The following is a 16,234-nucleotide window of genomic DNA, read 5'->3' on the forward strand; positions in this document are numbered from 1 at the left end:
AAGCACTGCATGTGGGGTGAAAATGTTTGTTTTTCATGGGCAAAGCCATCGGAAAAATTCAAAATAATTAATGGAATAAAAATACCAAAAATAGTAGGGGTGAACTGCTGGTTTGCTGCCGTTCAGAAATCGAGTTCACCTCTCATTAAAAAAAAAAAAAATGTTGTTCACCATGCATTGACAATATGCAGGAGTGTGTCGTAAGTGTACCAGCCTACTCTACCTCGTTTAGACTGGGCTTACCCGCTCCCCAAAATCCTCGGATTTTGAAGTATGAAAATGAACATTATTGTGCCAGTAAGCCTAGAACACCAGGTTGTTTGGGATTGATTGTCAGTTCAGATGCCAAATTTATTTAAAGCAAAAAGTTATACACCATAGATTAATTTTGGGTACTATAACACGCGTATATAAGATAGCCGAGTCGGCTTTAGAGTTTGTGTTAGGGTTAGGGAAGGGTGACGGTTTGTACTTGTGTGTGGGACTGCCGGTACGCCGTAGCATCGAACCAACGTGTATAATTGTACTTTTAACTTTTGTCTATACCCAGCATGGCGGGCTATGAGATTTAGCGTGGCGGCCAGTGCATTTAGATGGCGGGGCTCGCGATAGCCTGCAGGCCGCCAGGCATATAAGTGCGCCTTGGAGGAATCTTGTCTGTGGATTAGTTGGATTGTAACAGTGCTGCACCCTGTATAACGCTCGATGTATATGCTGCTGTTATGCGCACTGTATTACGCGCAGGCGCTGCTAGCAACACGCTGTGGCAATTCGTATGTCAACTCGACTAGCTTATCCCAAAATCCTTGACAAAAGTTGGCCCGCGGCGGCGCCCCGCGGCCCGGACAACGACGGGCCCCCGCAGTGAGAGTCTGGGGCTTATTTGTCTCTCAGCTCTTCTTTCAAGTGGCGGCGTCGGTGGCGTATGGCGCGGTCCGGGGCGTACTCCTGTCGCACTTGGCGCGCCTGCTACATAGGGGGTTATTCCCTGGTTTGCATTCCGGCGCTTTACATTTCCGGCGACCTGACACCTATAGCCTTCAGCGAGTGCAGGGCCAACTACTAACCGAGATGCCCAGAGGCCGCTCACTGCATTGCGAATTTTACAGTGACAGCCGGACGTGCCGCTGGGCTGAGCCGCCGGGGCCGGGGACACTCTTTCTCCGCCGTCTGCCCTACGGCGCGGAACAAGACAACTGCCGTGTCACGGCACTGGCCACAGGCGATATGCAGAGCATGCGAGGGATCTTGCGTCGCCGCAGGAGCGAAGTTGCTTTGCAGATGCCCTCCGAGTAGAGATGGTCCAGTCTTGGGTATGTGTTGCGTCGGGCCCTGATGTGTCGGTCGGCGTGCTCTAAAGTGGGCTAGTGTAACCAAACCACGACAATCTGTCTAGCGGACACCTGTGGTAGCCGGCCACAGCTAGACGCTACGGCGGGCCTCACTATAACTTGACCTGAGAGTCGCCACGCTGTGTGGTGGGGAGCAGGGCTCCGCAGCCTTCGCAGAGTGTCTGCATCGGCTACATCGCTGCGTGTAGTGGGCCGCGGTGCGTTGGGCTCCCGAGTGTCGTCGGCTGGTAACACGAGGACGGGTGCGCCACTAAGGGCGTGTGGGAAAAACAATACAAGGATGAGGTGGTGCTCACGCGCAAGCCTCTCGAGCGAAGCGGGTCGTGCACCGTACGATCAAAGGGGCTATACTAGGCGGCCGGGCCTGGGTCCGCGGATGTGTGTACTCGCGTACAGCTCTGCGCGGCTGAGGCCTGGCCCGGGATCTCGACCTTAGGGGAAGGTCCTGGGCGCTACGGCGCCAGTGCGATTGTAGTGCCAGCGCACACTATATTTTTACGATCAAGGGGCAATAAACTCAGGGAGGACTTGACGTGGTTGGGCGCGCGGTGGGTGTTAAGTTGTCGTACAGCTCTGTTTTGATGCTACGATTCGATGGAGGCTCTGGCACACGACTCAGGTACACTACGGCCAGTGCTGCGTACTATTTTTACTCCAAACCATAAGTAGCGCCGACCCATGTGGATGCAGCTGCGCCTTTGAGTGTGTACTAGAATCAGCAACCTCTGGGCCCTGGCACGTGGGCAGTGTTTTTACTGGTTGAACAAAACAAAAAAAGTACCACCAGAAGTCCAGCATTAACTGAAGCCAGGCCAAATGTCCAGCCAACATAAAGAAAAGAAGGCCACAATAATGCTGCTTTTGAACAGAACATCTTTTTCTACTTCGTATTTTTGGTTACAAATTTAAGCCAAACAAATTTATTGGCACAGTTTTGATTGCCTTCACTTTTTAGCCATCCTGTCAATTGACGTAAGTCGTATGTATGCATCGATGATCGTGCGTGCGTCTGTGCGTGTCTGTGCGGTCTGTGCGTCGTGCGGTCGTCAACAGTGGGCAAAATCTTTAACGCCTCGACAAATAGGTCACGATATTCGGAACGTCGGGGGAGGGGGGGGGGATCGTGAAAAGGGACTCAGTAATGGACAAATTTGGGGGTCACAGGGTCAAAAGTCAAGATGTGTAAGGAGGGGGAATATTTCACCCTTAATTTTAAGGTAATAGGAGGAAATACGGAATTGCGCCGGCACAAATCTTAACGGCCTTGACCTATGCTCTTAATATTCGGTTATAGTCGTGGATGGGCCAGGAAAAACCATCACCACGTGCGAAATTTGGAGGTCACAGGTAAAGGGCAGTGTGGAAAGTCAGATATCAGACATTTTCTGAGGGACATGGCCGTAATGCCGGACAGAGTGTAAAATTTTTTTGTTTCTCCAGCGCTGACCTATCAGTTTATCATTTATGGAAAGACCATGAAATGTGCTGTTCCACTGACGTGCGAGAGTAAGTGTCTTGGATAATCTTTTGCACCTAGAGGAGGGTTAACATGGATTCCTGACTGCCTCAATGACGTCACAGTGTTGTATATTCATAGCACATTCGCATAATCTAGAAACCCGAATAAGCCTGGATAGCCGACGCGTACAGCACTGGCGTCACGGCCAAAGGTCGTTGGAGCGAATCCATCTGATTTTTTATTATTGTTACTGTTTTCTGTATTTTTCTATCTTATTCATTTACAATTTTTTTTCAATTACACGCAAATATTTACTGAATTATTTACAACAATTTAATACAACAAATAATTTTTTTATTGCTTAGGTTAGGTCACAATGCACCATAAACAAGAATTTCAGCGCACAGCGATTTGTATCAACCAATGGATTGTGGGAGGTATGCAGAATGCAGAAAGTGTGCATGTAAAATGATGTGTACGAACTGCATATCTGCATATCTGCGCCTAACAAAGTGTCACTCGCACAACTTATGTTACGTTTATAACCGTAGCAACAGACCTCAGATGAGCCCAGACGCTCTGCGGCTCTTGTTATTCATTATCGAAAACAGAAATAAGTTTCTGTAGACATACTGTAAAATTTAATATTCATTAGAAACTGGACAATAAATAATGTGGATATATTTCCGCTTTATTAGCAAGAAATGCAGATGAGAAGAGCCCGGTTTTTTCCAGCCACAAAAAACACTGCTGTAAGCTAGTAGTATGAAGTAAGAGTAGAAGTAGAAGTAAAGTAGAAGTAGAAGTAAGCTACTTTTTTTAAATTTTATATCTGGCAGAGAGGTGGGGGTTCGGAACGAATCCAGATACAGTGAATTAACATGGTGACCAGATCATGTAGAGTTCAGTTAGGCCACAATTAAAAAAACGTTTGTTTGTCCTTCTTTTTGCAAATTCAGCATGGCGTATACATGCTTGGGTGTGATTATATGTGGAGTTACCTTTTTATGTTGAACGTTTGTTTTGTTTGCCTACGATTTATATAAATGTACGAGCGAATACAATACTGTAAAAAAAAAGAATGGGAAATGTAAAATAATTTATTGATCGGCCGCTTTTTGGCGGGTCAGTCAGGTGAGGGCAAACAAACAATATTTTTAGTATGGCCTACATAGTTTCGAGAAGTGAGCTATATGCCAGAGGCGAATTTGGTGGAGCATGCTGCGCGCGATTACTTACAGCTGTACGTGTGGTGGCAAGCGGCAGTTATATAAATATCATACTGTAGCCGGTTTCCATTGATGTGCTGTTAATTGTGGACGAGCCTGCATATGGCTTCATTTGGCATTAATAATTTAGAGTCAGATTACAAATGCAATACCCAGCCTGTATTTACTCTTATGGCGTCATTTCAGTTATCAGTTATGTCTATCATCTAATATCTACCTACCTATCTATCTATATCTATCCATCGGTTCATCCATCCAACCAGCTATCCATTTTCTGTCTATATTGATATTAAATTCAAGTTTACATGACGTTATAAGTTCGATAATATTTCTGTTGTACTTACTTATTGCGACGGATAAAGCTACTATATTATAGCTTAATTAGCTTACAACTTATGTTGATAATGTTAGCAGATTGGTCTGCCGACTGAGCCAGCTAAATCGTGTTTGTGTTGTCATCGACACTGTGATTACAATGCAGCCTATCTTTCAGGTCTACAGAACAGGTTCACAGAGTGATCGCATGATGAGGAGCGGATGAACAACATAAGTGACAGTACCCAAAAGGGAGTAGGTGTTCCGAACGTCGAGATAGTAATTTAATGATTTGGCAGGCATTAGATTCCTATCTCTGCATGGCCATGAATAGCAACCAATAGGGCACTTACACCTTTGAAGCAGGGACTAGAAAATTCGTGGTCAATGTCAGGCTTTAAAAAAAAATTCAAAAATTGATTAAAAAAATTAATGGATGGCTATCCATGACTATATATTGCATCGCATCGTTCGGCTACGGGTTTTGAACTTTAGTGAAATATTCAGAAACCGTTGAATGCTTGCCTTAATTGCTGCTTTAGATCAGTGACACTCATGGCAGGGAAAAAATCACGGTAGCGACGAGCAATTTCGGCTCCGGTAAGCTCTAGAAATCGCTCTGCTTAAGAACAAAATAAACGGGAGCGATCGGCCGGACAGAAAATCGGCTCCCGTGGCCTGAAAATTGAAAATGTACACAAGTACGTCGTACAAGCGAGCGCTATACACAGTGCATGCTAGCAGCGGCTTAAAGCTGCTTTTACACTGCGATTTATGCCAGTCTCAAGTTGGGTTTTTCTTTTTTCTACCAACTCTTAATATAGTTATTCAAAGCTCTACGTATATTTGGGGGTCAAGCGGTCCAAAGGTCAGATGTGTAAACGGAGGGGAATATTTCCCCCTTAACTTAAGGTATAGGAAGGAAATACGGAATTTGGGCACAAAACTTAACGGCTCGACCTATGCTCTTAATATTTGGGTGTATAGCTGTGATGGGCACCATCACCCATACCATATCACCAGTGCGAAATTGGAGGTCAAAGGGCAGTGCATGGGCGGAAGGTCAGATTCAACACTTTTCTGAGGACATGCGTCTAATGGACAGTGCTGAAAAACTTTTTGTGTTTCAGCGGCTGGACCTACCATTTTATCACTTTATTGGAAGAGGACCATTAAATGCTGCTTATCCACTGAGTGCGCAAGAGTATGGTGTCTGATAACCTTTGTGACTTCAAGAGGAGGGTTAAACCCGTGGATTCCTGAAACTGCCCAATGACGTAAGTGTTTGTCATATTTACATGCACATCCGATAAATTTAGAAACCAATAGCCTGGATAGCGAAGCGCATTATAGCACAGGCATCACGGTTCAAAGGTCGTTGGATCAAATCCATCTGATTTTTTATTTATTTACCTGTTTTCTGTATTTTTATTATCTTTATCATTAACTATTTTTCCGCAATTTATAATGCATATGTTAATGATTTATTTACAACAGATTTAATAACAACAAATTGATTTTACAACAATAATTTTTTATTATTTTTAGATAGGCGTTGGATTAGTGGCACACATGCACCATAAAACAGGAGTTTCAGGCACGCGATTTGGTATCACAATGGATTTGGTGGGAGGTATTGCAGGAATGCAGAAGGTTGCTGACAATGACGTCGCGCGTCGGCCGGTCGGCTAACGGCAAGCTGCGTATCTGCATTAATTTGGCGCGGGCGGGCGGGGGGGGCCCCGCTACCACACCAGCGCCGGTGTGGGTTCGCAGCCCGGTGGCCCGCGCGACGGAGGAGGACCGTGGGTGTGGTGTGTGTAGGGTGAACCTCGGGGCTGGTGCTCCACGCAACCAGAGCCCTGCGAGATGAGCCAGGACGCTCTGCCGGGCTCTTGTTGATGTATTACATGCCGCCAGCGTCGGGCGTCGTAAGCAAAACGTGCGTGACTGGCCCCCCTTTAAGGTAGTCCGGGAGGGACACACCCCTGGATTGCTGTTGTCTGATTGGCCACCTTGTCAAAAAAGACGTCGCGAACTCGCGGCTGGCTGTCCGAGTTTAGGGCGAAATTCGACATGGCTTCTTAAGGTCTTCCGGACTCACGTGGTAGTCGATTCGGCCCGCTGGAGCTGGGCGACTGTTTTGCGTTCTACACTGGGCGATTTGTCAGTGGGCCAAGGACTGGCAGGTTCTACACTTCGGGGGGCAAAGCCTCAAAATCGTCAAGTGTACAACCCAGGGCTTGTATGTGATCTGCTCGCCAACGCGTGGCGCTGGGTAGAGCTCAGTTGGTGACTGCATGAATACGAGGTGAGAGTGTGGGTAGTGAACTAGCGTATCCTTCAGCTACGGAGATGCCAGGAGGTGAAAGGCTGGTCCCGGACGTGAGAAACTGTGTTGAACACTTTCATTCATATTTAAATTTAACTTGAGGCAGATAATACCAGCTGAATCGAAGCTCTATGACCTGTGTATTAATCGCGGGCCGGCGTGTGGGTGTGAATGTGGATGTGCCGGGCGGCGGGGTGGCATTGCTTCACTACGATTTGTCGTTTGAAAGCTATGAATGGAGTAGTCAGATGATAAACCTATATCGGTCCCCCGAGCAGACGGCTGTGACTGTGAGGCTGTCGCAGACATCACAGCCACATATTCTCTGTGAGACCTGCTGGGCAGAATTAACGTGTACTTTCTTTATTTTGAGACTGAGAAAACACCGGAAGAACGAGAAGCATAGATACGGTGGCCCACAGTGGGCGGGCTGAGTGTCCCGATGGTTGGGGTGCTATCGCGTGACCGTATGGGTCGGGGGAGTAGGCTCGGTGAGTGGGGGGGGTGTGGTGGGGGGCGTGTCTGTTACAGGCCGCGCACCGGCCGCGGTCGTGCCCGGGCGGCGAGAGAGGGGTTGTGTGTGCGTGCGTGCGTGCGTGAGTGAAACGGTGCGACGCGGTGTAGGGGGGGTTTTGAGGCGTAGGAATGGCTGCGTGGTGTGTGTGCGGCGTGGCCGGCGCGGTTGTGTGTGTGGGAGGATGCGTAGTCAGAGGTGTAGGTGGCGGTGGTGAGGTAGAGCAGGAAAGAAGAGTCTGTGGGCGGGGGCGATGCGCGTGCGCGGGGTGGGGCGCGGGTGTTGAGCGGGGAGCGACGGGAAGGGCGAGTTACGGTAGTGCCCCTTCGGGTGTCGTGAGTTCGTCGCGGGGAGGCGATGATGGCATGGAGAACTTCCGACTGGTGCAGGTTGTTTGTGTCTCGCTGGTCGTTCCTTGGCCTCTTTTTGTTTCTCGAGCGATCAAAATAAGAGAGAGGGACCTCCGGTCTACGAGTCGTGTCACAGGTTGCTCGTAGGCTCAGACGGATATTGTGGCGTCTGGGTGAGCGCTCCTCGTGACCTCAATCCCATCTGCCCTCCACGCCCGTCATCGGCTCTTCAGATCGACCTTCCCGCTCATCGCAGTTCACTCCGTCGCTGCTTCTTCGCAACAGGACAAGCTGCTTGATCGGGTTAATGGGAACCTCTCTCTCCACCACACTCATTACAGATTCACATCACAGGGGCCCAGCAGCTGCCGGTGTCCACCGCTGGTTGATGTTGATCTGTCGGTCGGAAGTTTGAGGGCGAAGCTGTGTAATAAACAGGTAGTGGCACCCATGAGTCGAGTTCGGTGGTGCATACTCAGTTTTCTATTCTACGCGGGCGGCTGTGTCTGCTTGTGTGCAACTCCTACTCCTCGATCCCGAGATCTGTATGTTGGTGTATGATGGAGCCGAGCGTCAGCGTGCAGCGGGGCGTCATGGTTCCGAGTGCCCAGGCCCTGCGTCGGAGGGCCTGAGGCCGATCCTCACACTCACCGCTCGCGCGCTTCTCCTGAACACTGGCGCCCAGTGGTTTGACAGGGTGCGCTCGCCGAATTGTACGAACTGGCATGTTGCGCCGCGAGAGCGGTGAGCGCGTAAGGCGGCCGCCCCGGTGGAAAACGCCAAAAGTCGGCACGTCCAGCGATCGATAGCAGTGAGGTCGGAAGATTAGAAACATGTTCTATTCCCTAACTCGGCAGCAGGCGAGTTGGACGTTTTTTGACAAGTCGCAATCGACACAGCCAATCAGGGGTGGTCCCGTCGGGACTACCCTAGGGAGAGCACGTTTTTGCTGTATAAACGCCACGCTGGGGCATGAATAATACATGCCAAACAGAGCGCAGAGGCGTTGGGCCCCTCATCTGAGTCTGTTAGCTACAGTTATAAACATAACATTTATGTCGTGCGTAGTGACACCTTTGTTAGGGGCGCAAATTAGATTGCCAGTACGCAGTTGCGTTACACCTCATTCAGCAAACCTTCCTGCATTGCTGCCATAACTCCCAAATACCCAATTGGTTGATACAATCAGCGTGCCTGAAACTCCGTTTTATGGTGCATTGTGACCCTAATCCTAAACCCTATTAAAAAATAATAAAAAATTAATCTGTTGTAAAATATTTGTTGTTATTAAAATTTTTGTTGTAAATAAATCATGTAAATTTTGCATGAATTGGCGAAAAAATTGTTAAATGGATAAAGATAAAAAAATACAAGAAAACAGGTAAATAATGAAAAAATCAGATGGGATTTGATCAACGACCTTTGAACCGTGATGCCTGTGCTATATGCGTTCGGCTATCCAGCTTATTGGTTTCTAGGATTTGGATGGGCATGATATGACACACTGTGGACGGCATTGAGGCAGGTCAGGAATCCACGGTTTAACCCCTCCTTTCTTTTTTGGGGGGGGGGGGGAAAGGGGTCAAAAGGTATATCAGAAACATACTCTTCGCCCGTCAGTGGAAAGACATTTAATGTCCTTTCAATAAAGTGATAAAAATGTAGGTCAGCGCTGAACAAAAAAGTTTTCAACTCTGGTGCCATTAGGACCATGTCCTCAGAAAATGTCTGATACATCTGACCTTCCCCCATGGCACTGCCCTTTGACCTCCAAATTTCGCCACTGGCTGATTGGTATGGTGATGGTGCCCATCACACTATGACACAAAATATTAAGAGCAGTTAGTCGAGCCGTTAAGTTTTGTGCCGCAATTCCGTATTTCCTCCTATACCTTAAGTTAAGGGGGAAATATTCCCCCTCCGTTTACACATCTTGACCTTTGACCCTTGACCCCCAAATATAACGTAAGAGCTTTGAATATATATATATAGAGTTGGTAGAAACAAGAAAAACGCCAACTTGACTGCATATAATCGTCAGTGTAAAGCCAGCTTAAGCCGCTGCTGCATGCACTGTGTATAGCGCTCGTTGTACGTACGTACTTGTGTACATTTCAATTTATCAGGCCACGGGAGCGATTTTCTCTCGGGCGATCGCTCCCGTTATTGTTCTTACCAGAGCGATTTTAGAGCTTACCGGAGCGAAATTGCTCGTCGCTCCCGTGTATTTTTTTCCCTGCCATGAGGTCACTGATGTAAGCAGCAATTAAGGCAAGCAGTTCAAGGTTTCTGAATATTCACTAGTTCAAAACCCGTAGCGAACACGAGTGGAATATATATCATGGATAGCCATCCATTAATTTTTTTAATCATTTTTGAATTTTTTTTTTACACTGACATTGACACGAATTTTCTAGTCTACTGTTCAAAGGTGTTAATGCACTATTGGTTGCTATTTCATGCATGCAGAGATAGAATTCTAATGCCTGCCAATATTAATTACTATCCGAGTTCGGAACACCTACTCCTTTGGGACTGTCACTTCTTGTTGTTCATCCGTCTCCTCATATGCCATCATCTCTGTGAAGCTCTGTCTGTACCTGAAAGATAGGCTGCGTTGTAATCACAGTGTCGATGACAACACAAACACGATTTAGCTGCGCTCGTGGCAGACCAATCTGCTAACATTATCAACATAATTGTAAGCAATTAAGCATATATATATATAGCTTTATCCGTCCAAAAGTAAGTACAAGAAATATTATGAACTTATAACGTCATGTAACTTGTAATTATATCAATATAGACAGATAAATGGATAGCTGGTTGGATGGATGAACCGATGGATAGATATAGATAGATAGGTAGGTAGATAGTTAGATAGATAGACAGAACTGATAACTGAAATGAGCAAAAGTAGTATAACAAGGCTGGGTATTTGCATTTGTAATCTGACTTCTAAATTATTTATGAAAATGAAGCCATATGCGAGGTCGTCCACAATTAACAGCACATCAATGGAAACCGGCTACAGTATGATATTTATATAACTGCCGCTGAGAGGGTCTATGTCCCCCAGGGTACTGCCGGAACGTATACCCTGGGTACGGTCCGGTATACCGGAACGTACCCTGGTACTATCTAATATGCCGGACCGTACCTTGCCTACTCCACTAACGAGTCTAGGGAGTCGAAGCTTGCTGTATAACTGTTGGACACTGAATGGCAATTAATTACTTTTCTAGGTATTCAATTAATTAACGACATTTGCTTAGCTGCATTAATTAACGACTTGCCTATAACTGAACATTGGACACTGAATGACAATAAGCATTGCTACCATCACTTAGAGGCCCTAGTACAGAGATAATTACGACCAGTGTCAATGCACAGTGGCTGTACTACTCAGGAGATATTTTGCCGATGATACAATCAGGACATATTGAAGCATCGACTTACATGTGCCATGGTTTCCACAACATTCATGTGTCGATTTCGTATTCGCATCAGTGCTTCGCAGAAGCTGCATCAGAGAAAAATATTACACATGTGTGAGACAGATATATGCATTAACATAATTGGTCCACAGATAGAGAGTCGATAATTAAGGTATCTTTTTGTGAAAAACAACAATTAGAAGCAATTTACTGATATTTGAAGAAGATATTATATTAACTATCTCCGCTGAGACACAAATGTCATCGAAGCCAAATGTCTTCTCTTATTGTGTTAAGTAAATTATATCAATTATTAAGACAGTTTAATATCTAAACTACATTGATAAAATTATGAAATTCATTATTGAAAACATTACTATAACTTTCAGCAAAATCTTTACTAAAATTAAAAGCTTCCTTTGTGCTATATACACACTCTTTCTCACTGAGTACACCAAAGGAGAAATAACCAGCAGTGCCCATTATGAAAGATGCCAATCGCTCATGTTTCCCCATACGAAGACAATGCTGGCTGTTTAACACACATACATTACAATACATACACAACATTACAATATTTTAGTTTTCATTATTAGTTCCCAATATATTATCAGGAGTGGATAATAGTATAATAATAACTCTATTATCCACTCCTGATATTATCATGCATTATCTAGTTAGTAAAAGACAAGTAGATTACGCATTAGGTAAAGTACATAGTTTTGCTACTGTAGCGGCAGTCAATTCATGCATTATTTACGCCAACGTAGCAGGAGGCTTTTGCAGAAAATCACTTCATAGTCTGCTAAAGAAAAGAAGGATTGCAGCCAACCAGCAACGAGTAACCAAATGACATATTAGATATGATTGTTATATCTATATGATATAGTGATTGATAGACATGCTGTCAAAAACCAACAAAAGCCTGATTACATAGCAAGTGCTCCACAGTTCAAAAATCATAGTTTGGCAGAACCAAGGGAAAGGGGAAGGGGATAGGGTGAGCAGTAAATAAGATCCCATAAGTTATTCATATATAGTATGCATGACAACCAAGAGTGAATTCCTCAAGTAGAAGCTTCAGTAGCTAAAGTAAGCAGCGGGCCAACTAAAGTCAGTTCAACTTCAACACCTAAAATGGGAGAACTTCTAGTAAAGCTTTGTTTTTCATTAGCAATGACTCCCTCTAGCGCAGGGTCTAGAATGGGGTCGGAGCTTCAAGGGAAGGCTTATTTTCAGTCTCTCTAGCTGCATATAACCCGGACCCCATTCCCCAATATGTTCCACATGGCACAAATTCAATTTAACCACCACTGCCATAATTTTTTGCCTTTCAAACTAAAATTGATTGACGGGATCTTCGTTATAATTAGAAGCACTTTCTTCTTACACATCTATATTCTGCATTCCATCACAAAAAAGTAATGAAGCAGGCTGCCACACTAACGCAGGCCATGAGGCAGGGTAAAAAATGCTTTTTTTCCACCAGAGCCATTTTTCTGACTTGTCAAAAATTCCCCAGAGCCATTTTTTTGAAGCTCCAGAGCCATTTTTCTGACTTGTCAAAAATTCCCCAGAGCCATACTGAGGACGCATCCATAGGGGGAGCATTAACCATAGAACTGGTGGTGCCACGAGATAGAGAGTCGAATAATTAAGCACGGTTATCTTTTTTGAAAAAACCTACAATTATAACGAAGCAATTTTACTGATATTGAAGACAGATCCTAAAATCTATACTACCGACTCAGGCTGAAACACAATCCTCAATCCGAGAAGGAGAGGCCAGATTGTCTTCCTCTTATTAAGTGGTTTAAGGTAAATTTAGTATCGCTCATATAATCTATAGTACAATTTAATACTCTAAACTACATTAGACAAAATGAAATAGAAATCTCTTATTGAAAACACTTATCCTTATAACATAACTTCAAGAAAATCTTACTAAAAATGATAAAGCTCCCTTTGCTTTCGTGGCTATATAAGCGACGTCGGCAAGTTCGGAGTCACCCGTACAGTGTTCCGGGGTGTCTAGCTCGCTTCTCACTACGAGTCAGCCAAAGCGGAAGAATAAACCAGCAGTGCCCATGTATACGAAAAGAAGGCGCCCAATCCGCCGGGTTCATAGTTTCCCCATGTAGGACGAAGACTAGCAGAGATTTAACGGATAGCAGAGGGCGAGGAGGTGCGTGGGAGCGGGGCCACGGGCCGATCTAACATCTCAGCATCGGTCTGTAACAAGCACATACTATTTACAAAACCTCATACACACACATTAGCAATGATCTTGTAAGTTTTCATTATTATTCTTATGCCGCTCGCACCCCTCCCCCCCTCTGAGTACTGACCGGCGTGATATAGTTTGGTTCCCCCAGGAGGTTGGATAAATAGTATCACGACCATAATAACTCTAATATACTCACTTCCTGCATATTCCATTCGCATTATCTAGTCTAGAAATAGGACAAGTAGAGCTTTACGGCATTACGGTAATAGTCCATAGTTTTGGCTACTGTAAGCGGCAGCTTCAATCTCGCATGCTTATGATACGCCAGACTGCTTAGCAGGAGGCTTTTTGGCAAGAAAACACTGCACTTAGTCTGCTGATAAGAGAAAAGAAGATGCAGGCCAAACCCAGCAAAACGAGTAACTCAACAGACATATTAAATTCAATAATGTTAATTCTAATATGAATACAAGGTGATCTGGATAGACATGTCCTGCAAAGACCACAAAAGCCGTGATTTAACAATATCGGAAAGTGCTGCTATGGCCACCAGTTTCAACAAAAATCATAGGGTTTGGCAGAACCAAAGGGAAAGGGAAACGGAAATGGGTGAAGCAGTAAATAAGATCACATAATTATGTGCAGATATAGTGATGCATGACAACCGCAAGAGTGATTCCTCAAGTAAGAAGCGTTTCAAGATAGCTAAACGTAGGACAAGCGCCGGCCACAAAGTCCATTCAACTGGATCAGGCTACCTAAAATGAGGAACTTCCTAGTAAAAGCTTGTTTTTCATTAGCAACGACTCTCCTACACATCGCAAGCGGTCTAGGAAATGGGGTCGGAGCTTAAAGGAAGCGGTAGTTTTCAAGTCTCATCTAGACTGCATATAACCGCGGACCCCGCCACCATTCCAATATTTTTCCACATGGCACATAATTTCAATTTAACCACACTGCCATACATTTTTTAGCCTTCAAACTAATAATTGAATCTGCACGGGAATCTTCGATTATGTAAGATTAGCAGAGCACTTTTTCTTTACACATCTGATACTTCCGGCATTCCAGTCACAGCAACAAAGTATGAAGCAGCGTGCCACATGCCGCGCCCGAACCGGCAAGCCGATGAGGTCAGCGGTAAAGAAATAGCTTTTTTCCACGCGCAGAGCCGATTTTTGCTGACTTGTCCAAAAATTCCGCCGAGCACATTTTTTCTGAAGCTCCAAGCCATTTTTCTGACTTGTCCAAAATTCCCCCAGAGCCTTTTTTTTGAGAGCTACACCAGACCATTTTTTATTATCCAGAGCCCACATTCTCATAGTTACAAATTTTCCGAAAATATAAGCTTGTAAAAAATTTACCAGATGCAAATTTGTTACGTATCCGCAAGCCCACTCTATTTTAGTTGTGGTTGGGACATCAAATGTATAATTGCTTATTACATAATTCACATGAGTGTGTCAAATTTTGCTTTAATACAATGTCACCTATAGATACGTAAGTTCTACATTACGTAGCTAATCATTAATCACACTTGTAACTCCACTACTGATCCAAAACATCCTTTGAAAGCCATCTCGCATTCCATCAATGCCCGGCCCGTCGAGCTGCCGACACCGTCTGACCGCTCGATCCCATCACTTCTAAGTTCGTATATCCATAAGCATCGGCGGAAGGATGATGCTACATCTTGTCCACGCGACTCCCTTCTCATGTTCGTCACCTCTCTCTCGATCTTACAGTGTAACATCGCTTCACACTAGCTCACTACTTCTAAGACTCTTATTGTTGTTACTCCTGAATAAACATACGTAGAACACCGGTTATCTTTCGTTTAGATACAAATAAATGTTTATTTTCTAATATAAATAGACAAGGCGTTGTCGCCCAACGTACATTACCCGGTCCCGCCCCGTGTTCTCCCAATAAGAAGGAAAGGGAATTAGATAAGGTCAAGGTCAAATAAAAAGCCAGTCAGTGACAATGGGTTTTGGGTACGACGAGCATCAGAAAAAAACTCATCTCTGGCCAAGAGGTTGTATTATACCCCAAGTTTTGGTAGCGCTAGGCTCAATTAGGGCCATAGTTATAATGGCCCCCACCATGCAAGAGAAATATGATCAAGGTCAAGGTAAAGGTCAATAAAGGTCGATGAGCGCTCTGTTTGTTTATGGTACTCCGACAACCTTCATCAGAACGCCAAGATGGGTTGAAGTATACCAAGTTTGACTAGCGCTAGGTCAACCTTAGGGGGCCCAAGACGTAATAAATCGTAAGGGAAATAGTCATCCAAAGCGTCAATTAAAGGTCAAATAAAGTCGGCAGTGATCTGTTTTGGTAGCGCTAGTCAAATTAGCTCCCGAGTATAGAGGCGGCAAAGGAAATATAATCAAGGTCAAGTAAAAGCCACACTAAAGCGTCGCGAGTGACCTGGTTGTACGCTTCTCCGCTTCTCCCCAAGATTTGCTAAGTATAGATAGCCAAGTTTGTAGCCCGCTAGGTCAATAGGGGCAATTTATAGAGCGGTAACGGGAAAATATGATCCAGGGCACACGTTAAAAGAGTCAAATAAAGTCGCAGTGACCTGGTTTGTGGTAACGGCGCTGCCACACATTGTACGCCCAACCTGTGTAAGTAGACCAAAGTTTGGTCACGGCTAGGGTCAAGTAGGGGCTGAGTTACTAGAGCGGAGAGGAACATGAATCAAGGTCAAGGTAAAAGGATCAAATAAAGGTCGCCAGTGGACCTGGATTATGGTACGATGAGCTGTCACCTTCTCCCCAAATGTGTCAATTAGACAAGTTTGGTCATGCCAGGTCAATTAGGGGCCGAGTTACAGAAGCGGAAGTAGAACCTTGAATACAAGGTCAAGGTAGATAGTGGTTTCAAACTAGAAAGCTCAGCAGTGACTCGATTTTTGCGTACGAAAACGACTGGCCACCTTCATCCCTCAGAGGATGTGTAAGTAGACCAAAGTTTTGGTCCACGCTCCGCTCCAATTAGGGTCGATTACACG

At 45.1% G+C, this 16,234-nt stretch overlaps 1 protein-coding gene across 1 annotated transcript in view; it reads right to left on the reverse strand.

Moving 5' to 3' along the window:
• LOC106808890 (pyruvate dehydrogenase (acetyl-transferring) kinase isozyme 2, mitochondrial-like) overlaps positions 1 to 16,234 on the reverse strand; it is a 34,546-nt gene that overhangs the window by 6,733 nt on the left and 11,579 nt on the right. The window contains exons 5-6 of the mRNA XM_014811797.1: positions 12,732 to 12,740; positions 11,011 to 11,074 (exon numbers count right to left, since the gene is read on the reverse strand). Coding sequence (XP_014667283.1) covers positions 11,011 to 11,074; positions 12,732 to 12,740 — 73 coding nt within the window. The remainder of the gene's footprint in view (positions 1 to 11,010; positions 11,075 to 12,731; positions 12,741 to 16,234) is intronic.

Source organism: Priapulus caudatus, unplaced genomic scaffold (assembly GCF_000485595.1).
Source record: "Priapulus caudatus unplaced genomic scaffold, Priapulus_caudatus-5.0.1 Scaffold311, whole genome shotgun sequence".
NCBI lineage: Eukaryota > Metazoa > Priapulida > Priapulimorpha > Priapulimorphida > Priapulidae > Priapulus > Priapulus caudatus.